This window comes from Salvelinus sp. IW2-2015, unplaced genomic scaffold (genome assembly GCF_002910315.2).
Source record: "Salvelinus sp. IW2-2015 unplaced genomic scaffold, ASM291031v2 Un_scaffold16599, whole genome shotgun sequence".
In the NCBI taxonomy this organism is placed as follows: domain Eukaryota; kingdom Metazoa; phylum Chordata; class Actinopteri; order Salmoniformes; family Salmonidae; genus Salvelinus; species Salvelinus sp. IW2-2015.
In genome coordinates, this window is record NW_019957666.1 from 80,345 (window position 1) to 93,095 (window position 12,751).

Genomic DNA, 12,751 nt, shown 5'->3' on the forward strand with positions numbered 1-12,751 from the left:
TGCATGTATGAAGTGGAGGAAATATTGGTAGTTACCAAACACAAGCTCCACCCCTGACCCAGTCTATCTTTACCAGCCTCCAGCCCTTACCCCAAGGGTTCTATCTACCAGCCCCTCCCACCTACCCCCAGACTATCTACCAGCCCCACCCCTTTACCCAGACATCCTACCAGCCTCCACCCCTTACCCAGACTATCCTACCAGCTCACCCATTACCCCAGACTATCTACAGTCTCCACCCCTATACCCAGACTATCTAACCAGCCTCCACCCCTACCCAGACATCTCCCATTACCAGGCTCTCCAGCCCCATACCCAAGACTATCTACTGCGTCTCCACCCCCATACCCAGACCTATCTCGAGCCTCCACCCCTATATCCAGACTATTCTACCAGTCCCGCCCCACCCCTTACCCAGATATACTACCCAGTCCCTCCCACCCCATACCCCAAGACTATCTACTCAGCCTCCACCCCCATACCCGTACTATCTACAGTCCCACCCCATACCCAGACTATCTACCAGCCTCCACCCTACCCAGACTATCTACCAGCCCCACCCATACCAGCACTAATCTACCAGCCCCCACCCTTACCCAGACTATGCTACCCAGACCCTACCACCCCTAACAGTACTACTCTCACCCATACCAGAACTCTCCCTCCACCCGATACCCAGACTATCTTACTCAGTCTCCACCCCATTACCCAGACTATCTACGCAGCTCCACCCCATACCCAGCATAATCTACTCAGTCCTCCACCCATACCCGAGACTTCCTAACAGGCCTCCACCCATATCCAGACCTATCTACCAGCCTCCCACCCTTACCCCAGAACTATCTACCAGCCTCCCCCTACCCCAGACTATTCTATCAGCCCCCCTTACCCAGACTATCTACCAGCCTCCACCCCATACCCAGATCTATCTACCAGCCTCCACCCCATACCCAGACTATCTACCAGCCTCCACCCTAACCCAGACTATCTACCAGCCTCCACCCCTACCCAGGACTATCTACCAGCCTCACCCCTTACCAGACTATCTACCAGAGCCTCCACCCCATACCAGCTATCTACCAGCCTCCACCCATACCCAGACTATCTACCAGCCTTCACCCCTTACCCAGACTATCTACCAGTCCTCCACCCCATACCCAGACTATCTTACCAGCCTTCCACCCCATACCCAGACTATCTACCAGCCTCCACCCTTACCCAGACTATCTACCAGCCTCACCCCATTACCCAGACTATCTACCAGCCTCCACCCCATACCCATACTATCTACTAGGCCTCCACCCCATCCAGACATCTACCAGCCCTCCACCCCATACCCAGACTATCTACAGCCTCCACCCATACCCAGACTATCTACAGCCTCCACCCCCATACCCCAGACTATCTACAGCTCCACCCCATACCCAGGACTATCTACCAGCCTCCACCCCTATCCAGACTTCTACAGTCTCCACCCCATACCCAGACTATCTACCAGCCTCCACCCAAGCCCGCTATCTACTAGTCTCCACCCTACCCAGACTATCTACCAGCCTCCACCCATACCCAGACTACTACAGCCTCCACCCCATACCCAGACTATCTACAGCCTCCACCCCATACCCAGACTATCTACAGCTCCACCCCATACCCAGACTATCTACCAGCCTCCACCCCATACCCAGACTATCTACAGCCTCCACCCCTTACCCAGACTATCTACCAGCTCCACCCCTTACCAGACTATCTATCCAGCCTCCACCCCATACCCAGACTATCTACCAGCCTCACCCCTTACCCAACTATCTACAGCCTCCACCCCTACCCAGTCTACTACCAGCCTCACCCTACCAGACTATCTTACCAGCCTCCCCCTTACCCAGACTTCTACCCAGCTTCCACCCTTACCCAGACTATCTACCAGCCTCCACCCCATACCAGACATCTACGCAGCCTCCACCCCTTACCCAGCTACTTACCAGCTCTACCCCATTACCCAGACTATCTACCAGCCCCCACCCTTACCCGACTATCTACCAGCCTCCACCCTACCCAGACTATCTACCAGCCTCCACCCTACCCAGACTATCTTACCAGCTTCACCCCATACCCAGACTAATCTACCAGCCGTCGCACCCATACCAGACTATCTACCAGCCTCCACCCCTTACCCAGACATTCTTACCAGACATGGGTTCAAATACTATTTGAAATCTTTCAAAAACTTGGGAGTGTTTGTTTTCTTTCCATTCTTTCTAACTGATATTTAATTGCAATCAGGGCAAGCTAATCAAGCACAGGCTTCAATTAAAATTATTTCAAATTAGACTTTGAATCCCGTTTTTGCTATTCTAATCAGGCTGCAGACCACATTAGAAGGTTACATGAGTGACTCTGACATGTGCATGTCTTTCTGCTGATTGAACTGATTATGCTGCCAGGCCTTACCGCAATGAACTGCGAGAAGAGAGGGGGGCGAGAAGGGAGAGGGGGGTGAGAGAGGGGTAGAGGGGGTGAAGAGAGGGGGGGGGGGGAGAGAGAGAGGGAGAGAGGGGGGAAGAGAAGAGGGAGGGGGGAAGGAGAGAGAGGGGGAGGAGAGAGAGAGAGAGAGAGAGGGAGAGAAAGAGGAGGGAGAGAGAGAGGGGGGAGAAAGAGAGAGAGAGAGAGAGAGGGGGGAGAGGGATAGAGAGAGAGGGATAGAGGGGAGAGAGAGGAGAGAGAGCGAGAGAAGGGGGCGGGGCAACGTGTGCATCTGCAGTTATCAAGCAGGACAAATAACTTCCACATGTAGCTACTGCACTTGTTTATGTACTGGACCCAATCATTCACACGGCCACTCAGAATGTTACGTTGCAATTCACGACCAAAAACAAGGCAAGTTTATTGTTTTCCGTTCAAAAAACTTCTCTCTTGAGAAGAGAGATTTGATCTGAATGAGAAATAACCTGTATATAAAACATGTTCAATTACAAAATCTGTCCCTCGGTATTGACTCTGCCTTGTGTTGTTTCTGTTCTGTCCTGTAGGTGAGCACTGCCTGGACCCAGAGACCCATCTCCTGGACCTGTACAACAACAACCCCAGTGGAGAGTGGGTCATCAAACCGAAACCACTGACCACCAGTAGGGGACTGCAGATATAAGACAGTCGCAGGAGGAGGGAGAGACCAGCAGGGGGCTTCAAGAGCCAGCCAGAGGAGGAGGSAGACCAGGTGGAGTGGAGGAGAAGAGGATGCTGCCACCACAAACCACTTCAAGACTGAGCCCTCTCTCTGCCCGTTGCGGGGGAGACCAGACTAGGAGAAGTAAAGCAGCTACTGCTGATAAACACACSACCTCCAGACTTCAGGTGGAGGAGTGGCTGAGCTTGTGTCTGAGGCTGCTTCCCGGCTTGTCAGCTAAGCTCTCAGGCTCTCAGCCAATCACTTCCCAGCATCCGCAGAAGCCCAGATGGGAATCTGATGCAGCTGCCACTGAGTCTCTCTTTCTTTCTTTCTGTCTTTCTTTCTTTCTCTCCCACTCTCTCTCTCCGTTCCTTCTGCTCAGGCCATTTGATCACAAAGTAATAAGAGAGGAACATGCATCTCTTTTCCTTGTTTGTCTATTTCTTTAATGTCACACAGAGGGAAAGTCAGGTACTCTGATGAACTGATGTAAGGGACAGGGACTCTTAGGTCCRTGTCCCTGATGGCTCTTGGCCTCTGATGGCTCCATAAGAGCGCAGGGGACAGAGGGCATAGTTCTCTCTAAGGGATCAAAGGTCAACCTCTAAGACATGATTATAGTACCTCTAACGGGAACGGTTGTTTAAGACAGATAGTGAAGCTGGACTTCAACCTTTCTGTTTGTTTTTTGTTTTTGAAGGATTTGATGAAGTATTGAATATCACGATGGATTGACTATTTATAATTGATTGGATGTATCTGTATGTATATGTATGTATGTAGTCATTAAGGTTCTCCTTTGAAATGGTTCAATATATGTTTCTGATAGTAACATAACAGTCATGTAAGCTCATCCACTCTTTTCGGGGACTTTTTTTCAGACAGTGTTCTTATTCTTGTAAATGTTTTTGATCAGTTGTACTTTGCTGCGGTTCTGCATATTTATTCTCTAGTCCTATTACCCATGTGTCATCACTCCTTTAGAATACATTTCTATATGTAATCTATGAATAGTGTTTACACGTTTTGATGAAGCTTGGACATTGCACCATCACATCAATATAAACTATACACATATTCTACATGACAGCCTATCATGAATTTACAATATTACCACCTAGCATAGAATTTTGGGAGGACATCTGACAGGATCTTAGCGCATATTGCAATCTTACCATCTCTCAACCTACATGGAAATTATAAAACAACACATCTACGACATAATGACTGTTATACACGTCTCAACCTAGCCACTCGCATATGTACACATTCGTATCTTAACCTTACTCCAATGAATTTACGAACATCTACGCAACGATACCAGGGGGGGGGGGGGGGGGGGGGGGCAATTTATTACACGTCTACAATCTACATGGTATTTCATATCTACCAACTACATGACTCTTACAATCTACACACCTACATAGATGAAGTTTTAACATCTACACAGCTACCATGAATTGTGGACATCTGCTAACGAACCTATACTCATTGAGATTTACATAATCTAACAACACTGACCAATCGTAATTATGGGACACACTCTACAACCTATTTCCATGATCTTTTAACAGCAGTCTACCACCTACATGAATTTAGCAGCTCTACACCCTACATGAATTTACACATCTAAAGCTACCTAACTTACACACTACAACCATGAATTTACAATCTACAACCTACATGGATTTCCTTACACACCATGGATTACTATCAACCTACCATGAATTTTAACATCATCTACAAACCTACCGATGAATTCTACACATCTACACTCTTACACTGAAATTTACACATCTAACAAACCTAACATGTCGAATTTAATATTATCAACCGTACAGAATACATTACAACCTACCATGAATATTTACACTATCTACAACCTACCATGTTAAATTTACACATCTACAACCTACCATGAATTTACATATCTACAACCTACCATGAATTAACATCTACACCTCCAATATAAACTACATTCACATTAACACCTACCATGAATTTAACATACTCTACAAACCTACCATGAATTTACACATCTATCAAACCTACCATGAATTTACATATCTACAACCTACCATGAATCCTAGTACACATCTCACCAAGCTACCATGGGAATTTACACATCTACAACCCTACCCATGAATTTACACTCTTACAACCTACCCAGGGAACATTCTACGACATTCCACATACCTATCCCATGCATTACAACATCTACGAACCTACCATGATTATTTACGCTTACACTTCTGTCAAGCCTACGATGATATATTTACCTGAAATATCTAACACCTACCATGATTTACTACTCGTAAAAACCTAACCATATATGGGGATTCTTCACTACATACTCAACCTACCATGAGTTTTACATATCTACATTACCTCCATGCATTCTATACATATCTCGCAACCTGTACCCAGGGATGAAAGTTTTTATTCACCATATCTCTAAACACCTCACCATGATTGTGCATATCTACAACCTACCTGAGACCTTGTGACACATCTACCCTACCAGATGATATTTACGGCATCTCACAACTCTACCCGATTGAATTTAGCACGTCTACAGACCTACGTCGATGAAATTTATACATATCTACAGGCCTATCAATGATTTACACCATCTACAACCTACGCATGAATTTACATCATCTACCAACTACCATGAATTTACACGTCTACAAACCTACCATGAATTTACATAGTCTAAACCTACATGAATTTACACATCTACAACCTACCATGACTCGTAGTCTTTAGCTACCAGTCTCCTCGGAAGTTGACACACAAGAATGTAACAAACTGCATATGAGATCTCATCCTCAGTCACAGAGTCTTGGTTCAGTCATGTGGAGTCATGTTCAGTTATGATGCAATATGTTCGTTCATAACTGGATTCATTCATTGTTCAGTACAGAGTCAGAGCCACAGCCTCTATTCTATTGTGCTGCCATTTTAAGAGAGAACCGAGCAGCAGTGTAATGACACCAGCAATCCAATCACACGGTGTAATTCCCTGTCTGTCACACGACCGACTGATGCATCCGTCAACGGTGGTTTGGTTCATGCATTGGTTCATGTATCGGTTCATGTACTCGGTTCATGTATTGGTTCATGTATTGGTTCATGTATCGGTTATCATGTATCGTTTCATGTATCGGTTCATGCATTGGTTCATAGCATATCGGTTCATGTATCGGTTCATGTTTGGTTCTAGTATCGTTAATTGTATCGGTTCTATGTTCGGTTCATGCATCTGGTTTCATGTATCGGTTCATGTATTGGTTCATGTATCTCCATGATTACGTTCGGCTAACGAGGAGTCAGTTCTTCTGGTTGACTACAGAGGGTAATACATGGGTGTTATACGGAGTTTATTATCTCTGTGTCGTGTGTGTGTGGTGTGTGTGTGTGTGTGTGTTGTGTGTGTGTGTGTGTGTGGGTGTGTTGTGTGTGTTGTGTGTGTGTGTGTGTGTGTGTCTGTGTCTGTGTCGTGTGTTGTGTGTGTGTGTGTGTGTGTGTGTGTGTGTGTGTGTTGTTTTGCTTGCTTCATTACCACAATTGGGTTGAGTCCTGAGTCCATGGCACAGTTCAGTACCCGGCACAAAGACTGATGGAACACACACCACACAACCCACACACACACACCCACACAGCACACACACACACACACACACAGCACACCACACACACACACACACACACACACACACACACACAGTTAGCGGGTCCTTCTGCTGACGTTAATCAGTGGAACTAGGTCACCTCTAAAGCTCTGTTCTCCCTCAGGGGAAGTAGTGACACTATACACCCCGGTCCACAGTACATGAGGAGACATTGATGCAAACACACACGCAAACACACACACACACAAACACACATGCAAACACACACGCAAACAGCTGACCAATAACATGGGCCACATGTACAGAATGTGGAGAACTGACGTATTGGAATGTTCAATGTTCCGTGTCTTCTACACTAGTACGTGATGTCATAAACACATGTGTGTGTCAAGATCTGAGGACATGAGGAGGAACGGAAAATAGAGAAATCTATTTTACTGTAATAACCTGAGTAGACTGAATGTCTTCAATGAATGGACTTTGCTTTGTAATAATCCACTCACTATCAAATGCTACCTTAATGCTCTGAAAGACATTTACCCTACTGTAGGTTACAATGCTAGTTCTGTATATATGGTTTAGAACCAAAACCCTATATGGAATTACCGCATGCAGTAGGTGTATTTGTACTGTTTACAAAAGCAATTATTTTCTACTCTTGTCAAGGGAAAGTAATTTAGGTAGGCCTGGTGCAAATTTCTTTTGTATTTTTTTTTTTAAAGATTTGTTAATAAATGTGAAAACAATATTGTGAACTGTGTGTTATTTCACAAATATTGAATTTACGGAAATACTATGGGAAGACTATGGAATTACTATATCAAATKAAATATTATTGCTCACATACACATGGTTAGCAGATGTTATTGTGAGTGTATCAAAGTGCTTGTGCTTCTAGTTCCGACAGCACAGCAATATCTAACATGTAATCTAACAATTCCACAACAACTACCTAATACACACAAATCTAAAGGGATGGAATAAGAATATATACATATAAATATATGGATGAGCAATGACAGAACGGCATAGGCAAGATGCAATAGATGGCATAAAATATAGTATATACATATGAGATGAGTAATGTAAGATATGTAAACTAAATTATTAAAGTGGCATTATTAAAGTGACTAGTGATCCATTTATTAAAGTGGCCAATGATTTCAAGTCTGTATGTAGGCAGCAGCCTCTCTGTGTTAGTGATGGCTGTTTAACAGTCTGATMGCCTTGAGATAGAAGCAATTTTTCAGTCTCTCGGTCCCAGCTTTGATGCACCTGTACTGACCTCGCCTTCTGGATGGTAGCGGGGTGAACAGGCAGTGGCTCGGGTGGTTGTTGTCCTTGATGACCTTTTTGTCCTTCCTGTGACATCGGGTGCCTGTAGGTGTCCTGAGGGCAGGTAGTTGCCCCCGGTGATGCGTTGTGCAGACCGCACCACCCTCTGGCCCTGCGGTTGTGGGCAGTGCAGTTGCCGTACCAGGCGGTGATACAGCCCGACAGAATGCTCTCAATTGTGCATCTGTAAAAGTTTGTGAGGGTTTTAGGTGACAAGCCAAATGTCTTCAGCCTCCTGAGGTTGAAGAGGTGCTGTTGCACCTTTTTCACCACACTGTCTGTGTGGGTGAACCATTTCAGTTTGTCCGTGATGAGTACTCCGAGGAACTTCTCCACTGCTGTGCCATCGATGTGGATAGGGGGGTACTCCCTCTGCTTTTTCCTGAAGTCCACGATCATCTCCTTTGTTTTATTGACATTGAATGAGAGGTTGTTTTCCTGACACCACACTCTGAGTGCACTCACCTCCTCCCTGTTGTTGGTAATCAAGCCTACTACTGTTGTGTCATCTGAAAACTTGATGATGGAGTTGGAGGCGTGCATGGCCACGCAGTCATGGGTYAACATGGAGTACAGGAGAGGGCTGAGCACGCACCCTTGTGGAGCTCCAGTGTGGAGATGTTGTTTCCTACCTTCACCACCTGGGGGGCGGCCCATCAGGAAGTCCAGGACCCAATTGCACAGGGTGGGCTCGAGACCCAGAGCTTAATGATGAGTTTGGAGGGTACTATGGTGTTGAAGGCTGAGCTGTAGTCAATGAACAGCATTCTTACATAGGTATTACTCTTGTCCAGATGGGATAGGGCAGTGTGCAGTGTGATGGCGATTGCATCGTCAGTGGACCTATTGGGGTAGTAAGCAAATTGGAGTGGGTCTAGGGTATCAGGTAGGGTGGAGGTGATATGATCCTTGACTCATCTCTCAAAGCACTTCATGATGACGGAAGTGAGTGCAACGGGGCATTAGTAATTTAGTTACCTTAGCTTTRTTCGGAACAGGAACAATGATGGCCCTCTTGAAGCATGTGGGGACAACAGACTGGGATAGGGATTGATTGAATATGTCCGTAAACACACCAGCCAGCTGGTCTGCGCATGCTCTGAGTACATGGCTAGGGATGCCATCTGGACCAGCAGCCTTGCGAGGGTTAACGCGTTTGAATGTTTTAGTCCCGTTGGCCATGGAGAAGGAGAGCCCACGGGCTTTGGTAGCGGGCCGTGTCAATGGCACTGTCTTATCCTCAAAGCGAGTATGACATCTTCGATGCACATGCTAATAAACTCGCTCACCGAGTCAGCATATACATCAATGTTATTGTCTGAGGCTATCCGGAACATATCCCAGTCCACATGATCTAAATCTTGAAGCGTGGAATCTGATTGGTCAGACCAGCATTGTATAGACCTGAGCATGGGCATTTCCTGTTTTGGTTTCTGTCTATAGATTGGGAGCAACGAAATGGAGTAGTGGTCAGATTTGGGTCAGATTTGCCAAAGGCAGGGCGGGGGAAGGCTTTGTATGCATCGCGGAAGTTAGAGTAGCAATGATCCAGAATACTACCAGCTGGTGTCGTGCATTCAATATGCTGATAGAATTTAGGAAGTCTTGTTCTCAGGTTAGCTTTGTTAAAATCCCCAGCTACAATAAATGCAGCCTCAGGATGTATGGTTTCCAGTTTACATAGAGTCCAGTGAAGTTCTTTCAGGGCCGACGAAGGTATCTGCTTGGGGGGAAATGTTACCACGGCTGTGACTATAATGAGAGAATTCTCTTGAAGATAATGCGATCGGCATTTGATTGTAAGGAATTTCTAGGTCGTGAACAAAAAGGCTTGAGTTCCTGTATGTTGTTGTGATTACACATGAGTCGTTAATCATAAGGCATACACCCCCGCCCTTCTTCTTACCAGAGAGATGTTTGTTTCTGTCGGCACGATGTATGAAGAACCAGGGTGCTGTACCGACTCTGACAAGATATCCCGAGTGAGCCATGTTTTCTGTGAACAGAGAATATTACAATCTCTGATGTCTCTCTGGAAGGCAACTCGTGCCCTAATTTCGTCCACCTTGTTATCTAAAGATTGGACATTGCGAGTAATATGCTCGGAAGTGGTGGATGGTGTGCTCTCCTTCTGAGTCTGACCAGTAGTCTGCTCCGTCTACCTCTCCTGCGGCGACCGTGTTGTTTTGGGTGCCTCTGGGATTAGATCCCATGTCCAGGTGGAGGTCCGTACAAAGGCTCACTTCGGGAAAGACGTATTCCTGTTCGTAATGATGGTAAGTTGACATCGCTTTTATATCCAATAGTTCTTCCCAGCTGTATGTAATAACACTTGAGATTTTCTGGGTAAACAATGTAAGAAATTATACATAAAAACGAATAACTGCATAGTTTTCTAGGGACCTGAAGAGAGGCGATTTTCTGTCGGCGCCATCTTGCAATTGCACAGATTCGGCCAGATTGATTGTTCGTAAACACACCAGCCAGCTGGTCTGCGCATGCTCTGAGGATGCCGCTAGTGATGCCGGGTTAACACGATTAAATGTCTTACTCATGTCAGTCACAGAGAATGAGAGCCCACAGTCCTTGGTAGCTGTAACGGCAGTCTAAGTCGTCCTCCTCATCGGACGAGGAGAGGCGAGAAGGATCGGAGGACCAATGTACAGCGTGGTAAGTTTCCATGATTTAATAACACGAAAACTAGACAAAAATACAAAACAACAAACGAACCAACCATCACAGTCCCGTGTGGCACAAACACTGACACAGGAAACAACCACCCCCAAAATCCCAACACAAAACAAGCCACCTATATATGATTCTCAATCAGGGACAACGATTGACAGCTGCCTCTGATTGAGAACCATATTAGGCCGAACACAGAAACAGACAAACTAGACACACAACATAGAATGCCCACCCAGCTCACGTCCTGACCAACACTAAAACAAGCAAAACACATAAGAACTATGGTCAGGACGTGACAGTAGCGGGCGACGTCGGTTGCACTGTACTATCCTCAAAGCGGGCAAAAAAGGTGTTTAGTTTGTCTGGAAGCAAGACGTCGGTGTCAGTGACGTGGCTGTTTTTCCTTTTGTAGTCTGTGATTGTCTGTAGACCCTGCCACATACAGTACGTCTCGTGTCTGAGCCGTTGAATTGCGACTCCACTTTGTCTATATACTGACATTTTGCTTGTTTGATTACCTTGCGGAGGGAATAACTACACTGTTTGTATTCAGCCATATTCCCAGTCACCTTTCCATGGTTAAATACGGTGGTTCCCACTTTCAGTTTTGAGAAAATGCCGCCATCTATCCACGGTTTTAAGGTAGGTTTTAATAGTCACAGTAGGTACAACATCTCCCATGCACTTCCTTATAAACTCACTCCCCGATTCAGCGTTTGAACTATGGAAGACTATGAGACTATGAGACTATTGAAAACTATGGAAGACTATGGAAGACTATGAGACTACGGAAGACTATGGAAAGACTATAGAAGACTACGGAAGACTATGAGACTATGGAAGATTATGGAAATACTATGAAACACTATGGAAAAACTATGGAAGACTATGGAAAGACTATAGAAGACTACGGAAGACTATGAGACTACGGAAGACTATAAAAGACTACGGAAGACTATGAGACTACGGAAGACTATGGAAAGAATATAGAAGACTAAGGAAGACTATGAGACTATGGAAGACTATGGAAGATTATGGAAATACTATGAAAAACTATGGAAAGACTATGGAAGACTATGGAAGACTATGGAACGCCAGCAAAGAATGAAGGAGATTTTATGGTGATTAGACACTTCATGGACAGACTATTTGATTGTGCACTGGTATGATGATCTATGAGACCTGCGTTGGAAGACTAGTAGATGATGAACTCCTGTGGAGAGAAGCAATTCAGTGTAGTGAGCAGTCTCACTGGAAAGTGATGTGACTATTCATGGTGTGGATATAGCCTACTATGGGAGATTTTCTATTGAGACTATGAAGATTCCTATTCTGACATGTTCTATGTAAGACTTGATGGAGTAGTAGCAAGCTGTTGTGAAGATTATGGTATGTTGAGCGAGACTGGTATGCTATGGAATGATTAGACTGATGGGACTATGAGAATTACTCTATGTCCACTCGGGAATATGAGGATGGCGAACTGGATATATGGTGGTACTAACTATGGTGAAGTCCAGACTATTGTGAGAGAAGATAACATTGACGGATGGCTCGCTGTACGTGTAGATCGAAATAGATTTCTAATTGTCAGTTATACCTGCTCTAGTGAGGATATTTGTTATGGAATTGACTTATTGGAGAGTTAGCTATTGTCGGAAGAATTAGTACTGTCAAGGAAAGGAGCTGTAGGATAGACGCAAGCACTATGTGATCCCCGAATAGTGGTGGACTGATGAGTGCTATATCCTGGAGATCATTAGATATTGTGAGCAGCACTGTACTGAGACTAGACTCTACTCGCAAGGTTGATGAGACTAATTGATTGGTTGATAAACGACTATTGAAGGGCTATAGTGTGAAAGACTATGGAAGTACTTTAATATGATGGACCTCAAGTGGAAACTAATGTGATTAGACACTTAGTAAT

General features: G+C 45.2%; 1 protein-coding gene across 1 annotated transcript in view; it reads left to right on the top strand.

Moving 5' to 3' along the window:
• The window catches only part of LOC112080940 (rho GTPase-activating protein 40), a 17,876-nt gene extending 14,734 nt beyond the window's left edge, over positions 1–3,142 (top strand). Inside the window, exon 7 of the mRNA XM_070442766.1 lies at positions 3,027–3,142. Within this exon, the coding sequence (XP_070298867.1) occupies positions 3,027–3,142 (116 nt within the window). The remainder of the gene's footprint in view (positions 1–3,026) is intronic.
• The last annotated feature ends 9,609 nt before the right edge of the window (positions 3,143–12,751 follow it).